Source organism: Cottoperca gobio, chromosome 15 (genome assembly GCF_900634415.1).
Source record: "Cottoperca gobio chromosome 15, fCotGob3.1, whole genome shotgun sequence".
NCBI lineage: Eukaryota > Metazoa > Chordata > Actinopteri > Perciformes > Bovichtidae > Cottoperca > Cottoperca gobio.
This window is the reverse complement of record NC_041369.1, coordinates 22,750,923-22,777,400: the sequence shown is the minus strand read 5'-3', so window position 1 is coordinate 22,777,400 and position 26,478 is coordinate 22,750,923. Positions and strand designations below refer to the sequence as shown.

The 26,478-nt window shown below is 41.1% G+C and overlaps 1 protein-coding gene across 1 annotated transcript in view; it reads left to right on the top strand.

Annotated features, from left to right (window-relative positions):
• The window catches only part of nrg3a (neuregulin 3a), a 297,282-nt gene that overhangs the window by 222,447 nt on the left and 48,357 nt on the right, over positions 1 to 26,478 (top strand). The window contains exon 3 of the mRNA XM_029450035.1: positions 16,394 to 16,467. Within this exon, the coding sequence (XP_029305895.1) occupies positions 16,394 to 16,467 (74 nt within the window). The remainder of the gene's footprint in view (positions 1 to 16,393; positions 16,468 to 26,478) is intronic.

Below are 26,478 nucleotides of genomic sequence, written 5' to 3'. Positions count from 1 at the left end.
CGCTGACAGGCTCATTATAGTGGAGTTAGAGTGGAGACCTTGGTGTGACAGAGCCAAAGTCATCCCAGCCAGCTCCCTGCAGCTCTCTGGCCCACTCACAGGCCGGCACAGACACCGCAGTACAACCCCGTTCATCCAAACCAAGGATCCCCCAGGAACCAGAGCGTGTTCAGAACCCGGCAACACATCTCAAAATGACTGAAATACATCTGAATTCTTGACCTAAAGCTCCGTCGGTGTCCATCAACAGTTTTCCTACCAGGTTGTCCGCTGTGGCTGAGTTTCTGCTCTCTTTAAATGATTCGACAGGATTTCAAAACAGACTATTATAAGACAGGACCTGAAAAGCTTTATTTCACTAATGCATCAGGTGGTGCTTTGCTTTCAGGGAATACATGAGTTGTATAATTCAATGGGCATCCAAAATCAGTAATTTTTGATGATGTAATATAGTTAATTTCCCTTCTTGTGCTGTTGGGCTACATGTAGCCTAGCTAAACACTGTTTCCTACAGCTCGATTCAAAATCCTGACCATGAACCCAACGTACAGAGAAAGGTGACACTTTGGATGGAGCCAGTTTGCAGCATAGAAATGTAACTGTAATACAAAAGTTTTAGCTCATGTGTCAAAGCATTAGCATTGTTTAAATAAAGTTTAATTACATTGAATCCTGCTGTGTTATTGTGTAGTTCTCTTTAGTTGTGAGGGAACACTGAGGACACAGTTTCCTGCAGTTTGTGTTGGACCAGCTGAAGGGGGTTGCCCTACTTTTGGAGCATTCGTGGTCTTATATCGTCTCTCTTGAATAAATAGTCTAAAGGAATTCTCCATCTTATAGTCCTTTCAGTGTGTGTGTGTGTGTGTGTGTGTGTGTGTGTGTGTGTGTGTGTGTGTGTGTGTGTGTGTATGTGTGTGTGTGTGTGTACAGGAGGGGGAAAAAGAATGGCGTGCCGAGATGTGTGATGTCGCAACCAAAGGCATCTGCTCATTTCTATAGTAGTTTAAGTCATCCATCACACAACTGCAACACAACATCAATGCAAGGAAAGGAAAGGAATATCCAGGAAATGTGTCACATGGGCTGCTTTCTATTAATACATCACATTGTTCTGTGATTGACTGGCACCGCGGTGGAGATCATGGAAGCTGACTATCACTGGAGGGATTAGCGATAAATCCTTTTCATGACTCGCGACTACATAACATCCCCTCTCTCTTTAAATCTCTCTCCCACCTGCTTTTTTTTTTCTTTGTACCTCACTCTGTTTGTAGTTCTCCGTCTCTCCCTGAGAGCCAGAGGCATGCCAGGCAAATAGACTACCCTCTAATTGCCAATGTAATGATGCTGCAGTCCACTCATCTCACCTGCCTAATTAATACTGCAGCTGCCACCCTGCGCTCTCCTCCGTCATCCTCTCACACATCCCGTGGTGCAATGTAATCAAGTACATTTACTCAGGGACTGTACTTAAGTACACTTTAAGGGTACTGACACTTTAACTGAGTATTTATATGTCATGCTACTTTGTACTGATACTTTAAGATATCCAGCAGCAGAACATAAAGTAATTAAAGTAGCTCCACCTTCACCAGCACTGAGGAACAAATGAAGGCTTCATTAGTAATAATATACATGGTTCTGGCCATAACGCACAATAACTACTTTTACTTTTGGATGCCAATACTTCTTTTACTTGAGAAATATTTTAAATGCAGGACTTTTACTTGTAACAGAGTATTTTTACAATTGAGTACTTACTGTACTTAAGTAAAGGGTCAGAGTCTGCAGGAGACACCAAGCTGCACTTGCAGAACAGTGAGAAAACTAGTCCAGCCTCTAAGCTGAGAAATATATCTCCAAACTGTGTTTCGTGATTAAACCAATAAAAAATAAAATCTTCCAACTGCATGTAAAGGATGCAGTCCATCATAATGGAATAGTCCTGTATGTATACTGAAGAATACCGTTCCATACTTCCTACTTCAACTCCCACAAGATGTAAGATGAAAGCTTTACTCCCACTAACCTGCAAACTTAGATCAACATCGTTGTCCTCTATCTTTAGAAAGACAAGGACTCATGTGATGTATATACATATACACATTATATATAGTGTTATAACCTTATACAGCATTGTAGTACATCTCACATTTTAAGTTTTTGGTTGCACTAATTGACTCTAGAAGCTGAAATATTCCAATAATTTATTAAAATTCAACATTGTTGTCATAAAACAGACATCTGTCACTTGCATTGATCCTCGTTCTTCTCCTCTTTACCTCCGTCTCTCTCTCTCTCTCCCCAAAGTTTGTAAAACACAAAACAGAAGCTCTTTGTTAACTCTTCGGCGAGGTTGAATAAAACACACTTGGTGGGAGCCTCGCTCTCATTTCTTTCCTTTTCCCAGAAGTGATGAATCTGTAGGCAGGGTGTGTTTCTCAGGGTTTTTTTGGGTCACATCAGCCGCTGCATGTTGCCAGTCCTGTGGCACAACGGAAGTCTTGTGTAAACGGCTTCTTCTGTTATGTAGTAATTATTTCCTCTCGCCTCATCACAAAGCTTCTTTCCTCATTTTTCCCCGCCTCCTCTAAAGAATGCTGTTGACAGCTTTTTGGGAGGTTCACTTTTGCTTTCGTTGTTGCAGCTATTTTCTTCCTCTTACTGAGCTCTTTAGTGTCTCTTTTGTGAAGTATGTGTAGTTGTTTAAGATTTAAATTGATGAGGATGAAAATAATTGCAATAATTACTAAAGTTGAGGCTGATTGCTTCAATTCCACAAGGCCAACCTCACTCGAGACTTGAAATGACCTCCTGTTTTCTTCTCTTCATCGTCTTCTTCATCTTTTTCCAATCAAGACTAGTTGACATCCGTCACCATATTAGCGTAATAGGAATTCTGTCTGTATCACATTCGTTTCTTGACATGAGAGCTTTTGTGTAAAGCATGGATTTCAATTATTCTCTTCAAAGACATTAATATGACAGACTGAAGTGCTGTGAAATATCTTCCAATTGCTTCTTAAGATTTGTCCAAAGCACTATTACGAGCTTGTAGTGTCCTGTGTAAATGTATTATCAGCTGTGAAAAATGTGATGAAGTCACAAGACATGCACAATGACTTCTCAAAACATACACAATGTCTTCACAAGACATGCACAATGTTTTCACAAGACATGCACAATGTCTTCACAAGACATGCACAATGTCTTCACAAGACATGCACAATGTCTTCACAAGACATGCACAATGTCTTCACAAGACATGCACAATGCACAATGTCTTCACAAGACATGCACAATGTCTTCACAAGACATGCACAATGTCTTCACAAGACATGCACAATGTCTTCACAAGACATGCACAATGTCTTCACAAGACATGCACAACGTTTTCACAAGACATGCACAATGCACAATTTATTCTCAAGACATGCACAATGTCTTCACAAGACATGCACAACGTTTTCACAAGACATGCACAATGCACAATTTATTCTCAAGACATGCACAATGTTTTCACAAGACATGCACAACGTTTTCACAAGACATGCACAATGCACAATGTCTTCTCAAGACATGCACAATGTTTTCTCAAGACATGCACAATGTTTTCACAAGACATGCACAATGTCTTCTCAAGACATGCACAATGCACAATGTCTTCACAAGACATGCACAATGTTTTCTCAAGACATGCACAATGTCTTCACAAGACATGCACAATGTTTTCTCAAGACATGCACAATGTCTTCACAAGACATGCACAATGTTTTCACAAGACATGCACAATGTTTTCACAAGACATGCACAATGTTTTCACAAGACATGCACAATGTCTTCACAAGACATGCACAATGCACAATGTCTTCACAAGACATGCACAATGTCTTCACAAGACATGCACAATGTCTTCACAAGACATGCACAATGTCTTCACAAGACATGCACAATGTCTTCACAAGACATGCACAATGCACAATGTCTTCACAAGACATGCACAATGTCTTCACAAGACATGCACAATGTCTTCACAAGACATGCACAATGCACAATGTCTTCACAAGACATGCACAATGTCTTCACAAGACATGCACAATATATTCTCAAGACATGCACAATGGCTTTGCAGTTATGCAACACGACACCTTTGTCCCAATGTTCTGTTATGTAAGAATCCTTAAGATTCTCGGACAGCGTTGTTGTTTAAAATCAACACCGAACACACACATGTGACAGAAATCTGCTTTATCAGTACATGATGTGACAGTAAGCAATTCAACTTCTGGAAGATGAAAGATGGTATTGTTTGAAGAATAGATGATCCCTTCAGTGTATCCAGCTTGAACCATATAGTCATTAAATGTGTTTCTATTTTCATTTATTCATTTATTGCGATGTCTTTCTCATGCAGCAGCAGTGTTAGTGTGTCACGTCAGAGACTGGGTCATGTTTTAAACTTTGTTGAAAATGTAGAATTACTCAAAAATGTAATTTCCGTAGCTCATATCGTTCAGTTGTCTGCGGCACAATAGAGCCACCAGGCTTCATTTCAGATAGCACCCGAACTCAGCCGCTCTTTTTGTTAAATACCTTTGATTCTCCTCTTCCTGCCGAGTATATACTCGACACTCTTATCAGACGTGTCTGCGTCCATGAAGGCAATCCTGCTTTGTGGGAGAGTTCGTTTGGAGGGCAGCGACAGAGAACACCAAAGGTTATTACTTTAGGTGTGAACAAATGCAAATCACAACCCCCTCTCTCCTGTTGTGCCTGCCAAGTTCCCTTCGGTGATCATCTGTTATCTAATATCCATAATGTTCTTCTCCTTGGTGTTATCCATAACTTCTTTTAAAATGACACATTTCCATTTCACACTAACATTGTTTTTTCTCTATATTTTTAAAATGACAATGTATTAAACGACAAAGGTTTTACTTTTAAAGAGATACTTTGCATTGTGTGGAGCATGACTAAAGCCAACGGTTCAAATGAAAACCTGTCAAGAGAGGAATCTCAGAGACTGGATGGATTTCTGCAGAGATAATTGTTTTTACCATGAGGGGAAGTGTGTATACCACATCCATAATCATCACTGGAATAATGCTGATCATATAATCCTCTCTGTGGCCTCGGGTTGTGTTTTGATTCAATCAAAGATGTTCCATATAACCCGGAGGTAATGAGGCTTCATATGGGGCATATCATACAGATACAACACAAAACCCTTCTCAGATATGTATACGATTGATTATATGCATCACAACAATCTGCCCTCAGGCTACGTTACATAATACAAAAGATAAAGAAATAACACAAACCATCAACAGAGCTATTTTAGAAGAAAATGACAGTTCCTTCACAGTTTTACTGGATCTATCAACATGTTTAAAAGTTCATTTCAGAATAATTTCCTAATCTAACTCCTGACGCGATAAAACCTCACAGCTTCCTGCTCCGTCTTACTTCTCTCTCTCTCTAAACAATAATTGGCTTGCAGCGTTTGTAATGCTGTCTGTGGAAGCAGATCCTTCCTAGTTATGAAGTTTTGAAATCAGCTGGTCGTGTACTCGAGTGCAACATGGATCCTGTGGATGTCTTATTATTTGCAAACAGAAGAGAGATACTTCTGCAGAGTCTGCATCAGGAATGTGTTGAGTGAAACATGTAATAACTAAACATAAATATACATAACAGTGAAAATAAAGACTGAACAAAAAGAAAATCCTTGTACATCCATCCATCGTCTACCGCTTATCCGGGGTCGGGTCGCGGGGGAAGCAGTTCCAGTAGTGGACACCAATCTTCCCTTCTCCGGGCCACATCCTCCAGCTCCGACTGGGGGATTCCGAGGCGTTCCCAGTGAGGAGATATAATCTCTCCACCGAGTCCTGGGTCTTCCTCGGGGTCTCCTCCCAGCTGGACGTGCCTGGAACACCTCCCTAGGGAGGCGCCCAGGTGGCTCCTTACTAGATGAACCACCTCAACTGGATCCTTTCAACGTAAAGGAGCAGCGGCTCTACTCCGAGTCTCTCCTGATGGCTGAGCTTCTCACCCTATCTCTAAGGGAGACGCCACCCGTCTGAGAAAACACATCTCGGCCGCTTGTACCCGTGATCTTGTTCTTTCAGTCATGACCCAGCCTTCATGACCATAGGTGAGGGGAGGAACGAAGATCGACCGGAAGACCGAAAAGAGGAAAGAGAGCTGAGCCAGAAGGCAAAGCTCTCTTTTCGTCACAACGGTGTGGTAAAGTGACTGTAGTACCGCGCCCCCCCCCGCTGCTCTGATTCTCCGCCAATCTCTCGCTCCTTATGCATTATTTTATTATTAATTGATAGAAACAATAGAAATGTTAAAACATGAGAACATTTGAGTTTAGACGTAGAAATAACGGGAATTGTTTCCAAAGAAGCTACAAATGGAAGTTATGAAGAAAAAGCAAAACTAGGCAACATGAGAGTCTCAGTATAGTTCTACATGTTCAAACACATACGCTTCAGATGTATTTCTAATCTCATATCGACTGTCTTCGCCGCTGCCTTCAGTAATATCGCTGATGTTTCCTGTGAGCATTGGCAAATTGTTCCAGCAGTGAAATTATATTTTGTATGCATAAGAATTTAAATCCCAGCATCAACATTTGGGAGATGAAGTGGCTGCCAGTTCTCAGAAGGTTTATAACTTAAAATTCCTTTGTGAAGTATTATCCTTGCCAAATGCCTTCTTAGCTGTGCCCTCTAACGGGATCAGCAGCATGCAAGTGACACTTTCCCAGTGAGAAAATGCATCCGAAGGGACACAACATAATCCGAAACAGAAGCGGGGTGAGTTTAATTATCTGATTACCCTGACGGACTTTCCTGCTGCTTAATTTTATCCAAAAGGTCAAAGCTTTCATAAGACTTTTTGTTTTCCAACATAAACTGCACGCTCTCCTGCATTAATCCTCCTCTGGCATTTGGACGCCTTGCTGTGTTTTCTGAAATTGTGACTTGATAAAGCTGCCACCTCTGCGCTTCTTTATTTAGACCAGGCCACTCGTCCAATTGTGTCTCCTGCCAAAGGCCACGACGGCACATCAAGCAGAACGAGCAAAACAGAACCCTCGTCCAAACCAATGCTTAATTATCTTTACACATTAAATGGCCAAAGAATATATGGACGGACAAGACTCTAATGTCCAATGGACATGTAATTCCAAAAACCACAGGCATTAAGCTGCTGCACCCTCAGCACATCTGGGGAGGCTTCCCACCACAGTTTGGAACCTGGCTGCAGGACATGTTCCCTTTCAGCCGCAGAAGCATTAGTGAGGTCGCTCACTGATGTTTGGCAATAACACCTGGCTAAACAGTGTTCCAATTCATCCCCAAGGTGTTGGACGGGCTCGAGGTCAGGGCTCTGTGCAGGCAAGATCTCCCCCCACCCCCCCGCCAAACTGAGACAAGCAAATCGTTATGGAACTGGCTCTGTGTCCAGGGGCAAGTGTAAGTGTGAATATATCTACAGTGTGTTTGTCTTAAACTGTCCAGAAGAAGGAGCCATAGTGAGATTGTAGTTTTTACGAACAACTTTGGAAATACATTTTTTTAAAAGCGTCCCCATTATCCTCCATGTGGTGGCAAGGGGATAAAAAACAAGTCGCTTGTCACCGGGAACAGCTGATTTAATTGATCTAAGTACCTCGGTGCCCCCTTTAACATTCAGATGCAATGAAGAAATATTGCCTGAATCCCTCTGTTGATTGAAAGAACAAACACTGTAATTACAGTGAGTTAGAGGGGGGGAATTATTAAGCACAGAGATAAGTGGTCTAAGTGATAAAATGTTAATATTCATACGAGAGAAAGTCAAAGATGTGGAGAGTGAAGTAGAGATAAGGGTTTGAATTGAAGTGTTATCTGGTTATTAATGATTTAACCAGTCCGTATCAAGATCGCTGTAAGACAGAGGAGTGTAGAGTGTGACATTATCGTCTTCTACAGTAAGAGAAGGTGATTTATACTGAACGGGAGAGAAGAGCTTCAGTCACCAGCCAGAGAATCTAGAAATCTTCTCTTGTGTTTGCTGTTGTCTCTCCTTCTCTTGCTTGGTCACTGCTATGATCACGCTCAGAACATCTGAAGTACTCGCCCTCTGCAGTTGGATCTTCATGAATAACAGCAGCAGCCATCTTGGATTCTCAGTGGTCATAATAAATTCCATTGGTGACCTAGTTTAAGTTTTATTTGTCATTCGCAGTAAAGTGCTGTTGCGTGCAAACAGAAGCTATAAGTTATATATTAGATATTGACTTTTTGTGGCCTTCTTTCCAGCGTAGTTTTTACTTTTTGAACATCCCTCGTGTTGCCTTCATTCCCAGCAGCATTGGAGACCTGCAGAAGAAAACTCGAGCAGCCCGTGCTGACCAATCACAGTTCTTCCCAGTCTCCACGTAGCTCCGATGTACAGTGACATTTTTGATTAGGGTCACGTCAGCTACAGCAGCTACGTACATAGACTCCATAGATAATGCTGTAACCCCTTAACACACAACCTTAAATCCGGCTTAACTTTTGTAAATCCGAGCTGACTTCATCTTTTGTCCTCTGTGAAGGAGAGAGCCAGAAACCTTTCAGAGGCTTTGTGATGTTCGATACTCAAAACATATGTTTTGGATTAAGTATCCCTTTACGGTTAAGGAAAGATCGTCTTTGTTGTTTAAAGATATAAACACTGACTGTTGAAAGGAGGAAGAAACTCCAAGTGATTTGCTGTTGAAGCCAAATTCTTCGTATGTGCATCCATCCAACCCGGCCGCGTATGTAATTATTTTGTTTTGACTTCACAACACTTACCGCTTTGCTACTGAACATCAGCAGGCGATGATCGAACAACAACGCTGTGATTTCTCTGGACAGTTATTATTCATATAACTACAAAAGGTTTGCAAGAGAGCCGAACAAACAGACAAGTTCTTTATCTCGTGTGTCTCTACTGTCTGTTGTTACCCACTGCTTGAGAGATGCTGGAGGAACTAATGTAACACTTGCCAATTATAAATATATATATATATATATATATATATATATATATATATATATATATAATATATATATAATATATATATATATATATATATATATATATATAATATATATATATATATATATATATATAATATATATATATAGATAGATATAATATATAATATATATATAATATATAATATATATATATATAACTATATTATATATATATATATATATATATATATATATATATATAACACATATATATATATAGATATAGGTAGATTCTGAGGATAGTAAAACCTGGCGAGTGAAATACTGCCAATGTCAATACAGGTTCCCGGGCACACACCTGCATGAGTGTGAACATGAATTAGGAATGAGCAAACAGTCACTTACAGACACATGAGGGAAAGTGGAGTGTTTTTTGGTTTAATTTTGGGTTCAGGGCCAAGGCGAGTTGTGAATTATTGAGTTACTTCCTGCCTCTGTTGTAAGAGTTGAGAAATGGTTGAGGTTTCACAGAACTCATGGTTGGATGGAGGAAAGGGCACATTCAAACAGCACGGCATGTATGCATTCAGTGGGAGGCATGTTTTATTTAAAAACATGAGAAGCTCAGCAGTTAGTCGGGCTGGAAAACTGGAAACATCCACAGAGAAAAGAGCGGGAAACGTGAGAGACGACTAATGGAGATACGTTGATGGCAGGGAATTTAAATGGCTGAATTTCTCACCGACTTTGATTTACAAAATTGTGAAAATACTCATCATCGTTTTTTGGGGATTGGTTTCTTATACTTCACACCAGACTGGATTTAAGTTGTGATTTCAACTTTAAGATTGAGGTTGGTCTAAGTTTCCCCTCGACACCCAGAGAACTTCACAGTGCACATCCAGTTTGACCAACTTTTAAATTGCTGCAAAAGGAACATCTTCTTCTTTCCTTGGAGATGTCAGGCTTACTTAACAAGCTACTTTAGTTATTATAATTTACAGGCCATTTGCTGAAATTAAACTGGAGTTGGATTGGATCATAATTAGACCACAGCACAAGAGCTCAGCTGCAAACACGTTCCTCCTGTTTGTTGGGTATAAATTCGCTTTCCAAAGTTTCCAGTCCTTGTTTCCTGAGCGTCCATGGACGCCATGTCTTGTCATTTCTCTGCTGTCATACATGTTTCATGTCTTTGTCATTTGTCCAGCAGATGACATTAATTACTTTAGGTACATCTTCAGTGTAATCCAAGTTGCCTTAGTTTAAAACCTAAACTCTACAAACCCTTCAGACAGATCATATAAGCTCCTGGTGCTGAAATTGCATTTTCAAACGATATAAACTCAACATAATTCTCATTTTCTTGTAACTTATGCTCATAAATAGGTAATTGCAGCAGCCCTATAGTTACACTTCTGCATGTCACCCATCTGAATGTGGGCAGAGTGGTACTGGAATGAATGAGATCACGATTCTCACTCATTCCCAAACATGAGTATGCATATTCACGAGTACTTCTATACATATAAAGACATATGCACATACATATTTATAAACACAGCAACACATATACCCAGCGAAGATAGATCTGCATTTAAAAGTTCTGTTCCATGAAGAGAAGGAGGATTTAATGGAAACAAATACGAGTAACGTCATTAAAATAGAAACAAAATGGTCTCAGGCCTCCTTTGAAATCTACGCTGTCGATTGTATTTGGTTGTCTGAAGGTCTTTTTAACCTCTGAGCAGGTTGCTATTAAAACTGAGCCGACCTATTGGGTTACATTAGGATTACTACATGAAACACTATGACTTCATTAAGTATCTACCGTATCAAAACGTTTTTAAAGAATATCTGTTTCTCCTCTTCCTGTCTGCTCATATTTTTGTTTTTCATTCTTGCATCCAGAAGGTGTTGAAGAATTGTCAGAGCTCGTAGCAGTGATAGTGCCAGATTAAATCAAGGAACCTTTGCGTTAAATTAACTTTCTCTCGTTGGTTAATTGAGTCGCTCAGCGTCTCGCTGTGAATGTTTATTCTCAGCGCTATAAAACTCCCGTGAACATTTCCCTGGAGTGGAGCCATGTCTGCCTCTCTCTTCTGCTAACTGTAAGAAACTTCTTTAAAAAAATAGATAACATAAGAATTTGAATTTCCACACGTGGAGTGAGTGGCATCATATTTAAAAAATGGCTTCATGCTTAATACAATCAGTCACTCTTCAAGGCAAGCTTAGAAGAGTGACTGATTAGCAAGATAAGTAAGAACAAGCCTTATGCAAAAAGTTTTTAATGAAGATCGGGACGCATGAACCGTTTTCATTTCAAAGTTAAGTGGCTGTCGGGGAGATTTGTACCTTGTGAGATCCTTGTTGCAGGGCGAAGCTACGAACACAGAACACTTCTCCTCGGCTGCTTCCTGTTATTTGTTGCCCATTTTACTGGATGTGTATCGGCCATTCTGCTCGAAAAGGAATTTCATGCCGAGAAAATTGCCCACGATGTGAAGATCATTGAACCGACCTGTCACAGTCTGACCAATGCACTGTGGCATATTTTCTTTTAATAGACCATTGAGCCTCACGCTGCGGCGCTGCACTGTATTAAATTGGTCTAAATGGCCGCACTGCCAACGAGAGAGGAGCCAGTCGTTTGGATCTCTGATATTTCTTCTGATGTTTGACACTGAAAATTGCCTCGTTATTTTATTTGTATCACATCTTTAGTATCTGAGCGGGGATCAGTGGACATAATGAATGTGTTCTTTCTTGAACCAACAGGAAGATCAGTCCAACAATTCAGTGACAGAGAAGAACGTTTCACAAATCTATCTTCATTTGCCAGTTTTCCGTCTCTCTGGATTGGACAAATCTGTAAACAACAGGGTGTGCAGCACATCTGTCAGGACATTAAACATGAGGAACAGTGTCCATTGATCCTTTCTTCTAATTCTGTCCTTCTTAGGCATCAAGATCAAGCGATCCTACACGTATTGCGTATTACAGATTTAGTGAGGAGATTAAAGTCGGAGCTTTAACCAGGCATTTGACACAACTTTCAAACTGTGCTTTTAAAAAGGTACAGTTTGCAGCATGTGTAATGTGCAGCCTCAAAACACTTCAAATCCTGCATTTGCAGAATCAATCCCTGAGGCGCCATTGAGCAAAGCAGTTTGAACCCCAGCTGGAGCTTCTGTAGTATGTTGAGCAGCTTCAAAGTGAAAGAGAGCAAGGCTAAAGAAAAGCAAACATTTAGGAAACAAATAGCTTGTTTTTGCACATCCAACTTCTGAACTGTTATAATTTGAGGTGATGCAGGATGTGTGTGTGTCTGTGTGTGTGTCTGTCTGTGTGTGTGTGTCTGTGTCTGTGTGTGTGTCTGTGTTCACACTTCTCGTTCTCCAGGCGGTATGTTTATATTTACCCCCTGCTCTGTGCTCCTTTGTACATTTGTGAGAGATTCACACGCACACATGCATACACATGCAAACGCTTCCAGTTTCCTTTTAATTAATGACCATGCTGCTAATTAAAAGGCATGTAACTCTTCAGAAGCTCACGTCTCTCATCCATTCTTAGATTCACTCCTTCGAGCTTTATGAAGCAACACTCTGATGTGTTTTGATCTCAGCTGGAAGCAGCACAGGCACAAAAAAAAAGAGAGTTTGTCGGATGCAATAACTTCATATACTGTGCTAGACAGTAAAAAGTAGAAAAGTACAGCAGTTTGTGTAGCGCTCATGGCCACACAACAGTGTATATTGTGCTCTCTGTGGCCTCTAAGTGTTGCTCATTCTCACTTCCAGTCCTCACTAATGAGCACGACACACAGACAGTGTCGCCATGTTAAGCCTCTATTCTTTTAATTGTCTTCTTCCCCTTCACTTGATGTGACAAAGGTTGCTTCCTGTCAAAGTGTTAGTCAGTTTAGGCCACAATGGCATGGAGAGATGTTAACCACAGATTTAGCAGAGAGAAGTCCGTCTGTGTTGTAAGTGACCCGGTGACATGTTCCACTAGGAAGCGAACGGCACCAAAGAGAAACATTCAAACCACTTTCACTGGAGTTCTGAATTCAAATCACGTCTTCAAAACACAACGTCTGTGTGTGTGTTTGTGACATCGTCCTGCTCCCACACGAAACATATTAACATCATATGTTGCAACACTAACAGCTGAGAGCAACAAAGCTGCAGGACAGGCAGCGACATGGACGCCTTGACAAGAGATACGATGGTTGAGGCCTCTTTAAAGGGATACGGCGCCAATTATCAACCGGGTGTGTGTCATCGCAGTGTGTGCACGCCCCCCCCCCCCCCCCCCCATGTCTGGAGTGGATAAACATCTCCACTCACTGGTGAAAATCCCTTTGCTGGCTGAACTCAGGTGGAGGAGGAGCGTCACTTGGGGGCAGTTCGTTTGTACAGTGCGATGACACAAAGCTGCTTTAACAGCGATGTTGGCATCATTACCGCCTCTCATCAAAGTGATGCGGTGACTGTAACAAGCCCCCGTACATATTATTAGAAACAAAACATGCAGTTGTTTGCTAAACCACGTGACCGTTTCCCTAGATGATACGCAATATCATCAGTTGGTTTAAAGATTTAATTTGCATTCACGCAGTGATGGACTAATGTCAGTTTACCACTGCATGCTAATTCATATTCACCTGTCGTGCTAGTCGAGCTTCAGAAGGGTTATAAATATACTATAGACCTTTTCACAGCAGACATTTAACTTGTCATAGAGCGCAGGTGTTACTAATAACATTAACGAGGCCTCTGTTCCTTTCAAGTGTGTTCATATTCCGCAGTGACAGAAGGCTGAGCCAGCATACACAATGGATCTTTTTCACAGCAGACATTTTGACTTCTCATAGCAGGAAAAAGCACAAGTGAAACTAATTTCATTAGCGATGGCTCAGTTCCATCAAACATGCTCAATACCAGTAGCCTGGAAACAGCCTACATACATGGAAGGCAGGTGATTTCAATGTTATCATTTACGCCTTTGCTTTTTCTGCACAAGCCAAAACATCTGCTGCTCAGAAAAAGGTCTATTCTAAAACCTAGGCTGGGAATGAAAAGTCTTTTTATCTTAAGAAGGTTCGTACCTGAGTGAAATGAGCCGGTAGGATCTAAGTGGCCGCCATGACTGCTCGTATTCTCTAAATGCTATGGGAAGGTGATTCGATGTTTCCTTCTTTAGTATACGGTACCATCTGTACCAAAGGAAAGGACATAATGCCGTACCACAGTTCCTCCAATAACATTGACCATCTACATTACGTCACGTAGCCAAGTGCAGTCGGATTCTCTGATTTCTCCTTCACCTCGTCACGTTTTCCATCGAGGTCAAGAAAAGCGGTTTGGAAAATACCTTTTGTTGACTATTCGACTGCAAACCAAAGCAGCTAAATGTAATTAAGTGAGCCTTCAACTCATGTGAACCTTTTGCTACAGTGACACGTCACAAAAGTTATTGCATACTAATTGTATACTGTATTGTTAGTGTACAACAAATCCATTTACTTTACCCTGTTGGGAACACAGGGAATTTGAAACGTCTGCCAATTAAACTTCACAAACAGATCAAATGTTTTCCCAAAGATCTGATCATTATTGTTTGTTTTCCAATATCTTTCTGGATCTGACTCACCGACCCAATTGTATCCTTTATCTCCTTTGTGCGTTGCAATGTGGGGAAATATTGCACAATGTACTTCAGCAAACTCAAAAATTAAGCATTTTAATTCCAGTGTGAACACACTGCCCCCATAACCTGATTACAACGAGTGCGTAATATTTGACTGGGGACACAGAAACACTCATTTTGAAGCAAATGAAATGTTATACGCTTTAAACTTACCCATTAAATATAAGAGAGATTCAATTAAATGTCACAACACTTTCGGTTGGCTCCCTCCCTCACGGGGAAGATGTTCTTTGAGCAAACCGCTGGCATGTACAGTCAAGTGCATCTCTCCCCGCCCACTGCAGCTCATTTAATAATTAAAAATCACTCACCGTAGATGAAAGACAAGAAGAGGGTAGACGCTGCACGGAGCATCGTCTTTGATGTCACAGCCTTCTTTGTGAGCTTGATCTTCACGCACAGCTCTGGTGTTTTGTCTGGATTGGCGTAGATGTTCTCAGTGGGGGACTTCCGGAGGCCGGGAAGGCCGGGATATGTTGGCTCTGCTGTCAGCCCGTCAGAGAAGATACAGATTCATTTCAGGAGTGTCAATGAAATAACAATAAAAGCACTTTAACCGAGCCACAGGCGTGAACAGGGGAGGGATACGGTGACTCCAATTGAGTGTGGAGACAGAAAAGTTGAGAAAATTACTGAATGACAAATTAGTTCTGTTGCTAAAGTTTCTGAATATTTAATTTTTATGTATGAGACTCGTACATTTAACCCAAGAGGGTCGGAGAGAAGCAGAACAGCAAGTAAGATACAAACAGCCAGAGGCAACGATTGATATCCAAACCAACTGAGGCAGCCAATTAGGCTTTACACTGCACACTGCCATTTCAGTGTCCATGCTATCTGTGAAACACTCCTATATGTTGATGAAGGTGTAGCTATTGAGCTGGAATTAATTAGAAACACGCCCCCGCGATGCAAAGCCTTTTCCTGGGACATTTTCTGAAGAGCAGCTCAGGCACATTTGAGAATTCATTAGCTGCTTAATGATCATTGCCCGACTGGCGCTCTCATCAATGTGCCAATCAAATTGTGGCACATTGATGAGAGTGCCAGTTGGGTTAGGGTTAGGGTTAGGGTTAGGGTTGAGATTCTTTGAAAGTTTTAGGACTATTCAGAAATCGTGGGATGTGTTGTCATCTAACTCTTCATCACATGTTCTTCCTCTCGGTGGGTTGTAGGGTTTAACATTTGTTCGGCAGCTTCATCCGTCCACAGTTTTTACCCTTTTTCAGGAGAAAGTTTTACATTTTGATTCATGTTTGGAGTGTTTCCTCCGAGCAAGCAGGAAGGTGAAACTCATTCAATAACATAGAGGGAAAGGTTATAGGGTCTCACTTAATGGGGATTGGATGCTCCTCTTCTGCTGCAGCCTCAATTTATGATTTCTGCTGAAAAGACACAGGTCTTCTTGAAGAAAATTCTTTCCTTTTGCAGGTTTCAACCCTTAAAAATCGCCTCTCTATTCATTTCCTCCTGTCAGTTCGCCTTGCTTTGCACTTTCTTGCAATTCGGCTGACTTCCACAAGGACTGAGCCGTCCCTGCATTAGCTTCAAAACATGAAGAGGAGCTTTTTGTGCAGCTCTTGCATTTAAATCAGTTGTGGAAACTGGAAAATGTACTCTACCGGATTCATTAACTTTTGCTTTATTCCTCTTTTTATCTCCACCAGGTGTCAAGAAGGCTACCAGGGGATCCGCTGCGACCATTTCCTGCCCAAGACGGACTCCATCCTGTCAGACCCAAGTGAGTGTCCACATATTTTACTTCTATGTACTCGACATCTTTCATGAGACCAAAACATCGAATCTGAACGTGTAAAAGCAAACATAAGGAAAGTGGTTAATGTTTCAACTGGAGTGTTGATCCACATGATCTAGTATCCATGAAAACATCTTTCTATTGGTTTCTTCTCTCACCACGAGTCATAATGTGCAAAGCTTAATGTCCTATGTGCATCTACGTGCACAATATGTAGATCTCACCACGAGATGAATGCACTTACACTAATTGCGTTCACCTGGCATCCCAGGTGAGTCAGTCTGTGATTAGAAGCAGGCTGTGGGTCTTAACTTGAACAACAATACTATTACATGCACTGCAGTAAAGCAGGAACACTGCAAAGTAGAAACAAAGTGTGACGACTTCTGATTTTCTTCATTTTACACAGATGTAATACAATGCAAGAAAGCGTAATGTACTGCAGAATATCACAGCATCCATGAGCCTTCAATAATTTATGGGTGTGAAGCATTTCAACCTTAGTTGTTCTGTCTTCTTTTATATTCAGCTCTTTCATATAATTTATCCTCATATTACCTTTTCATTTTATCTTCTTCTCCCTCCATTCTCAAACTCGCTCTCCTGCTCAGGCTAATGTCACATCTCCCGTTTCTTATCTCCCAAAGACATGGTCCTCTCAATGTCATAACATCTGAGGGAAGCACACACACTGCCCCCAACTTCTGTCCTTACAGCGTGCTATCGATGCCATATTAATCCCCCGTTCCTCTCGGCTCATTCCAAAAAATATGCAATGTTGTCACTGCGGCGCTAACGTTGTGGTACAGAAGCTTATCGGTGACCTTTCCACCACAAAGGCACATGCTGTAATAGCACCATTTACCCTAAAGAGGACAGTTCTGTTCCTTTAGGGGTTTTAACCTCATAATGTCCAATGTAAAACCTTTGTGGTGATATTATGAAATAAGATTTCTCATTATGAATACGTCCTAATTGATTGTGAGGAGAATATGCCATTAAAGAGACATGTAGATGAAATGCAACAGCATGGTTTTCACTTGCTCTTTTGTTAATATAATTTACTTTCCAGATCATTAAGATCATCCTCATTAAGTCTCCATAATGGCGTTTTTAATTCTGAGCAAGTATTAGGGTAATTGTCCTTGTTAGAACAACTTCGGTGTTCACTGAAGTGACGCCCTTCGCTTTGTTTGTTCACCAAACGTACTGACCTGAACACATCGGTGGCTCACAACTGAAACCGTTTGTCAAATGTGAAACAGAAACACGTGTTTAATGTTGGTCAGACATGTGACCTTCTGTCCTAAAGGGTCGACTGACCTGGAGAGTTTCTCCTTCAAACGTAACGATGTTCCAAAGACACGTTCAGCTCCTGATCCCGAGTCGTTTAAGATTCTGCAGCTGCCAATAAATACTTATTTTTGTTTTATGTGATGTTTACTTATCCAGACAGCAGAGTAAATTTGCTTTAAGAACATGTAATCTGCATGAAATTCCCTTATGATGGTTTCCTTTTGTATGACACAGTGAGGGTAACACTTTCTTTTATGGATGACATGTGAATTCAAAAGAAGCCCTGTGTGTAGGACTGCATCCTTGAGTGCCAGTTAATCCTGTAACACAGGAAGTCTTCAGTCAGTGAACATTAGGACAGCTGATGATGTACAAATGTGTTTTTATAAGCAACGTTTCGAATGACGAAGGAATCACAAATTAATATTTACTTGAGAAAGTAATCTGTAAATCAACAAGACTAAACTAACTAACTTATAAACTAATTTTTTTCTAGTAAACTTCCAATTAATTAAAGGTGTAAATTACACTTTCAGATGAATCCTGGTGGAACTTTCTGTTTCTGAGGAATGAGGGGAAACATATTCACTTTTTGGCATCTGAGCTGAACCCGACACACGTCCTCTCCTCCTTTCTGTTTGTATCAGCTTGAGCTGCACACCACTTCCCTTCATTCATTTCTGATCTCTTTCATCTATTCTTTGCAACTTTCTCTACCTCTCCACCAAATCTCTATCCTCAATTCATTTTCTGATATTAAGAAGTGATCGGCCTACTTTCAGGTCATTCTTCTCCCCGGCTTCCATCCTTCTCTTAACTGCCTTCCGTCCCTGTCTTCTGTGCTCTGCTACAACACACGACGTTGTATAGCCTCTGGATTTCTTTTTTTAGTAATACTACCTTTTTCTTTCTTCCTTTTTTCCCCTTTTTATTCAACTTCTTCAAAAAGTTGGTAAGTGCAAAGTTGGAAAAGAGGAGAGGCAGCTTGTTGCCTCGCTCTTCTTTCAGATAATGTTGTCACAGCATCGCTCTCCTTGACTCCTTTGCTCGCAGCTCATCAAAACCTAATTTCCAGGGTTACCTTTGTGTCTCGTGCTCCAGCTCGCCTCAGTGTTGACATCGTTGTTCCTTCTTCCAAATTTCCCTCCAGACAGCCCCCTCTCGCCCCCATCTGTCTTTTGCTAACCTCCTCCGTGCCGTCCTTCCCTCCACATGCATCTTGTCCAAGTGTCAGACCTCATCCCTTCTCCCTAGACTGCGGTTCTCTGTCCAACTCATATCCTAAGACAAAGTGGCACGGGCCTCAGATGGACCCAAGCTTGAATTATGCCAGCTAAAAAGGTTCACCAGCAGGGCAAACAAACGCTGCCAAGGACCTCTGGCACTCTGCGGCTTGACAAAAGGGAAAGAAGGGCACGAGTGAGGAGGAGAGAGGCTGGTTGAAAGTGGACATATCTTCTGAGTCGGGCTATCAAACTGTCTCCGGGTCCCAGAGGACTAGCGATAGTCATAGCTCCAATGATAAACAGAGCGAGAGTGAGATACAAGGCAGAGAGAGAATGATGCGTCTTCTGGATAAAACAAGGAGAACTCTTCCCTACCCTATAATTTATACTGTCTGAACAGGGTTTGAAAAAATCTGGCTTTAAAAGCTGCATAACAATATTGAATAAAAGGCAAGAATCAATAATATCATGCAAGGCACGAGTAAATGCCAGACAGGGTGTACATATAAAGCGTTTAACAGACAATATCAAGGGGAAGGAAGGGAAATAGGGCAGCAGCTCATGAATTAATGGATTCATCATTTAGACACTAGTTTGGTACAAAGAATAGTTGAGTCAGCAAAAGCTCCAGATTTATTGTATTGTCCGAAATCCAAAGATTTTCAGTTTACGATGCAATAAAACAGAGAAATGCACCAAATTCTTTTCATCTTTTCCTGACAAGTTAAACAATTTAGACTTTGTAAAGCAGTCGTCCGCAAGGCGGACCACTTAGACACTCTTGCTGTGCAGCCAAACATTGTCCAAACACACAGAACTTAAATTTAAATTCTAGTGGAGTTTCTAAAGATACCAAACATGTCAGGGAAATGTGTTTGAAATGATGCACAAAACATCAAAATAAATCCATTTGATGGAATGTTGCATCCATAAATAACAAGAAGACTTAGGTTTGAATATTTCATTCAGTGCAAACAGCATGTGGCTTCAATATAGTTGGAAGCAGTGGATACTGTCAGTGTGGAATAACATGATTTTAACAACTTTAAAAGTTACATAAGATGGAAAGATAAAGGAAATCTAACCCCTGTTGGGAACAAGTGCAGGACAGAAAGCAGCAGACGCAGGAAAACAGAGAGGTTGTACAAAACATCTTGCAATCTCCTACAATATTTTGTATTGATGCAATGTTTCCACCTACAAGGTCGTCGCCAGACAAACAACAAAGCCTGACGGTTAAACATCGGATCAATCAAAGTTACCGTGGGAGCTTACGAAACTCAGCGCATGGACGGCTTAATGATTTAACACTCGTGTGATGTATCGAGGAGCCAAACCTAAGATTTTAAAATCTATAAAATCTGACTTCCAAGCAGAACAGAGATTCTCAGGGGAAACATGTGACTCACTGATGTGCGTTTAGTTCTCAAAATGCTGACAAGGCATCAGACGGAGTTTGTTAGCGAACTCGCTTGATGGGATGTGTTTGAGATCAAAGATGTGTGTAGGTTTCCTCTGAACCCGTCAAAGAGCAACAAAGGCTTTGAGTTGTCACCCTTACATACAGTATGTCAGATATTTTCATCGCAGAAGAAACAGAGTTTAAGCTGCTTTTGTTGCCGACACATCTTTTGTTGTTCAGTCGTGGAGGTGTCTGATTGGCACGACCCATTCTGAGGAACTTCCAGAGGATAACGCAGCATTCAGGATCTAGACTCTTAAATGTATTCCCTTTGAATAATGTTCCCTCTCTCTTCTGCCTTACCTCAATACCTTTCTTTACTGCCGTCATCTAGATAGCCCTAACGCAATCATTGTCTCGCTCACAAATTGAAAAACATATTCAACCTCTCTAAACTGAAGGCCGGGAGTTTTACTACGCTGCAGGGCGGTTAGACTCAGCACACATCCACCTGCAGTACAGGACGTGCTTCATATCACACCCCATAGACGGAGAGAGATTTAGAGATTTAAATCTGAAGACAAATTTAATTCACACTATCTTTATGAGATCTGATTTCATGCTTGGCAGGTTTGTATGCACCACAGATGATAACATTGCAGTAATCATGCAAGTCCAATTTCCCCTTACAATACAACCCTATGTTTCCCGTTGTCTCGCATGTTTCCATCCATAAGATATACAGGAAGCATAAAATGTGCAATTGCTTTAAGCTGTATTCTTTTATCATGGGAAAACTGTTGAGGCAAGGGCAATGCAAGTCACCTTGGATGGTTACATTAATGCTACACTGAGTGATATGTGTTGTTTATCCACAGTAAATGTGATGTTTGCAAAGACCTCCATTTCTTCCTGAACCTCACAGTTATGCATACACCAGAATATTATTCAGTTAATGGAGAGGAGATGTGTGTATGAATGAACACGGAGTAAATGACCCTCAACTTCAGAATCAATAAAATATCAGAGGAAATCTATTCATCTGTCATCATCATTTAGCAAACTCTCAAGAAAAAAGACTCAAATACATCATGTGGGTGTTTAGGAACAAACTGCAAACTAGCAGCAAAATGAAAAGCCTTCAATATAAAAGAGCTTTAAATCTGTATTCTCTCCAGCAGCCAGCAGGGGGCGACTCCACCGCTCAGACTCTATAGAAGTCTATGAGAAAATTACCCGACTTCTACCCTGATTTCTTACCTTAGTAAACATTTTTCTAATGAGTTAATGATCTCAAACACTATTTTCAAGTCTTCTTCAACACAGCATGATGCTCATTTTGAAAATGATTGTCCCATTTAGAGTCAAACAGACGATAAAGCAGCAAATGTTTGAGGGTGGGGCTACCTTGTGATTGACAGGTATGAGTGCTCTCCATGTTTTTGTGTTAAAACTTCAACCCTTTCGAAGTGTGTTGGAAGTTAAATGCAACATTTTAGTCACCTAAAAATGGTTGTACTTCACCCTCTTATGTCACTTCTGATCGTCAAAAACTAAGATGGCGCCACTAACACATGTCATACACATCCAAAAAAAATAATTCAACACAGCGTGCTCAATCTCACAACAGGCTGCAGGGATGAGTCGCTCGCCTGTAGATTAAGAAATACTGCAGGTCACATTTAACCTTTTTTTAGAACATCCCAATGTTCTGAAGTCATGCTGGCACATTCCTTTAGGTGCATGTTTGTGTGTGAGTGTGCAATAGTGTGTTTTCTTTCTTTGCTCTACATACTCTGCATTTCTGCATGGTTGCGTCTCCAACTTGACATTCCCACACAGTATTGTGAGGTGAAAAACAGCGTCTCAGGAGACATCTTGTTACACTCACACCATCTGAAAGACGAGGAGGAAAAGAGCTGGCTTAACGCTCAGGAGTGCTTGACGTCTCTGGTATCAGCTATCCTTCTTATACTAACTTATTGTGGCAAGGCAAATCCAACCGACCAGGATCTGGATAAAGAACTGTTAAGTCTGCATGCTTGACATCCTTACGATACCAAATCCAGAGGGGGTCTCAGATGTGAAAGATGTGAGTGTCTTTCATGCCTAAAAATCAACAGGAGCAGATTGAAACCTTTGAATGGTGGATCAAGATTTTGTTTTTTTGCAATAAAATAATATTGCTTTTCTTTGTACGAAGCTCTGTGCTGCATACTCTGCTTTTAGTTTAATTGGCATGTGTCCAGGGTGAGGGAAATGGCATCATTCACTTCTAGACTACCCATTAAAAACAACAAAAGAAGACTCTCTTTGAAACCAGATGAAAAGAATCCATCTTACGCATTAATGGTATTCACCATCTCCTCGCTCACTAGACGTGTATTTGTTTGTGCATGCATTAAAGACGCTGTACTCGATTACAATTGCAAAATCCTGGAGCTGTTGTTAAACTAGTCAATCAGACGATAACTACACACAGATTGCAAGTGCAAAATTATATTGAAGTGCAGTGCACATTTCAAGTCACAAAAACCTTGTTGCTTGTTGATTACTCACATTGGTGTAATTCCCTTTAGTTCATGTCGCAACAATATGAGTTATAGGTCCTTTTCTTTCAAGACTGAAACCTGATGTATTAAATAATTAACGCAGGAGATTTGTAAAATGAATTGTTAATCTGTATGATAATTCTCTAACTTCACATTGGCACGGCACCAACAATGAACCGTTACATTATTTTACGACTCCATAATTGCGACATTATGAATACTTGTGAGAAAGAACTTTAGTTCACATTGTCGTGACTCAAACATAGAGGAAGAAACGGAGGTGCCATCACAGCTTCACCCTCAGTCCCATGTGAGACTGAGGCCCTGCTGGGAGCAGCACACTGCTCTTCACAAACACCACGGAGGAAGGTTGGAGGTGGAGGATCACGAGACGATAGGAAGCAGATGAAAGACAATATGGGGCAAACTGCGAATAGCTAGGATGAGAGAATCAGGAGCAGGGGAGATGCGACAAGGTAGCAGCCTGTGAGAAATGTCTCCCTCTGGTCTCTTAGGGTGGGGCTCCAAGCATTTTATTTGTTGGCTGCAACAGCAGATAAAAACACCAGCGACTTCGCAAAGGTCTGCAGTCACCAAACAATGCTCACAGAGCGTCAGTTTGTGGTTGTAAATCACAGCAATAAGTCAACATCTCGGAGGCGTGGGTGGCGTCACAACATTTCAAATTCTTTCTTCCCTAGACGAGTTTTATTCTTCATGTTTCGGTTGCACTCGTTCGCGAGTGAGAGTGAGGGAAGTGCACAGGTAAAATATCCCATAGCTGCAGGTGGTGGCAGTAGATTTTTAGGAAACCTTTGTTGTCTTCCCAAGTCCTCACGCTGCCTGACGGTGTTGCCTGCTGCATGACAAACTGACTTCTCTGCAGGCAGACGAGGTGACGTGGGACTGATGCCAACAGAGATTTTATATTCCCAGCATGTGTTTATTCATTTCTCTTGCATCGTGGCTCTCACTTGAAAGCTGCAGTTGGTGCTTGACTTCGGTTATATTTGCAGAAGCTATATCCTGACAGTAATGCATGACACAGATCATCTCTGCCTCCCCAAAGAGCTCCTGATGGCATTTCCAAGATAAAAACAGCCAATCAGAACCGAGGAGTCTCTAGCGCAGTGTCAATCACTGCTCATTAACTCCGATCAAACCATCAAACTAGGCAGCGCTGCTCAAATATGAATCAACATCCTGATACCGCATTCCCTCTTTCTGGGCTCAATTTCTTTTCTTTATTTTAGAATAAAACCGTTTTACACCACGTTCAAAACAGGCAAGTCAAAACCTTTTTTTTCAAAACATTTGCGGTGAGAAATAAGCAACGCAGTTACAGAATCTTGACTCGTATTTGCCTAGTTGGCCGTTTGACTTAGTGGAATCTTGCAAATGCAATTAGGAGCACAGGAGGAAGCTGTTTTTTTCACAGATGCACTATGGTCAGAAGAGTGACCGTTTCAGCGAATATAACAAAAAGTTACTTTTCAGTAAAGTTACCAAACGTAGCTTTAACCTATGCAGAAAGGTTGTGTTCTCTTCGTGCTGAACGACTACTTGAATCCTGTTTCTAGAACAGGTAAATGTTTGGCAGGCTAATGAAAGCTTCCTCTTCCAGAGTCATTAACACCGAGCCCTTCCAGGTGCACCGCAGGGTGTTGGCAGTTTGCGACTGATACCCCTCTCCTGTCAGCTTCTGCTGAAACACACATGTATAGGCCCAGGTTAATTATCTGCAGGTGTGTCTCATTGACCAGCTGGGCCACTCCTGGCTCGCTTGCATCTCCACCAATGCAACATTAGAGCGCACAGCTTGTTCAAGAATCACAGACGTATCACCGAACAGCATTATGGTGGCTGCTTTTCCTGTGAGCTGCAGCTGGTAAAAGTGAAGACTAGATTACACACTAATACATAGCATGCTGCTGGCTGCACATATGCGCCCACATGTGGATTCATGAGTGTTGGCTCATTGCTGTCATCTCCGTGACCATATCATTAAACACAATGCAATGAATTAAAGTAATTGAATAGAGAACGGGAAGAAAAATCACAGCCATGGAAATATTATGTGTGGAGTCTAAAGCTTGATCAGTTAATCAGGTGCATTGTGCTTCCCGTCTTGCATTCGCGGTGTCACTAATAGCTGATTCTCTCCTTCATCTCTCTCTCTGCTACGATGACACAATCCATTCTGCGATCTATTTTTAAATGGGCAAAAACACATGAAACTATATTCTGCTCTAAAATCATATCCCTCCCTCTGAGGATGAAGACAGTGGCAAATGCAAAATTGACTATTGCAATGGAGCTTAATGGACACTGATTGCTGAGCCCAATTTACCTTCCACCCACCCATTACTATGGATAGTGATAGCAAGCAATCAGAGGAGGGGGGGAAGAGGGAGGGAGAGAAAAGAACGGAAACTCATATTGATTGCAGCGATTCATCCTGCGCGCCCCCGTGTGACTCGGCTTTCTGAAAATATATACACAAGTGAATAGCAAATGTTCTGGATTGAATATGAAAAAACAATAACTTTGTCCTTTATTCCACAACAAGAATAACAAGCCATTGTTTTTCTCCTATTTATTGTCCTGTTTACCATCGAGCATCTGATCAAGACTTTCGGTGGTGCCCACATTCAGACCCTAATTGATCTGGAAGGCCCAATTTATAGTGAAGCATGTGTTGTGTCAGCTGGTGCTCGGTGGAGAATATGGCAGTGGGATGCAGATTATCTCGGAGAAGTGCAGGCGGCTATGCTCGCTGCTCGCTGCTCCAGTCAGAGGTCATTAATAACGTGCAGGGACACCTCTCCCATCTCTTCTCACCGCGCTCTCTTTGTCTTTGTGTGGAACTTTCCTTCATTTATTATCAAGGGATTTTGAAACATTTCTAATGGCAGTGAGCAAATGGTGGTGTTTATTTGCATTTATTGTAAATTGTGTCGTAAATTCATTTTTTTATAATCCATTAAAGTATTTTTCTATTTTATAGAAATAATTTACGATCCAAAATGCTCTCGACAAAGTCAAATAATTTCAATATATCTTACTTCAAACGTTATTTCTAGCCAATGCACAAGGAGCCTCGTGTGTGATGTGACTGAACAGAAACGATGATAAACAATTAAAATGTGTTTATTGCTGAAACTCTGCAGAGACTCTTCTCTGTGTTGTTCAGAACTCACAGTGAACAGAACCGTTCATGAGGAGGGAAAATTACTTTCTTATGAATAAAGGAAGTTGTTGATATTTCTTTGTTCTTTAGTCACTCACTATTTTATCACCATATGTTTTGAGTTTGTTCTGTTTTGTGTGTGATGAGGATTTAATACAAACGATCACAGATCATTATATATCGGTAAAACACTCAGAGAAAGCCAAACCTGCCTCTCACCATTTATATGCAGAAATATTGTTTTATACTTTTTAAATACCATCACCAACTTTTCCCCAGCCTCTACAAAGGACGTGATGTCACCTTCCAATGTAGGTAACAAGTATATTT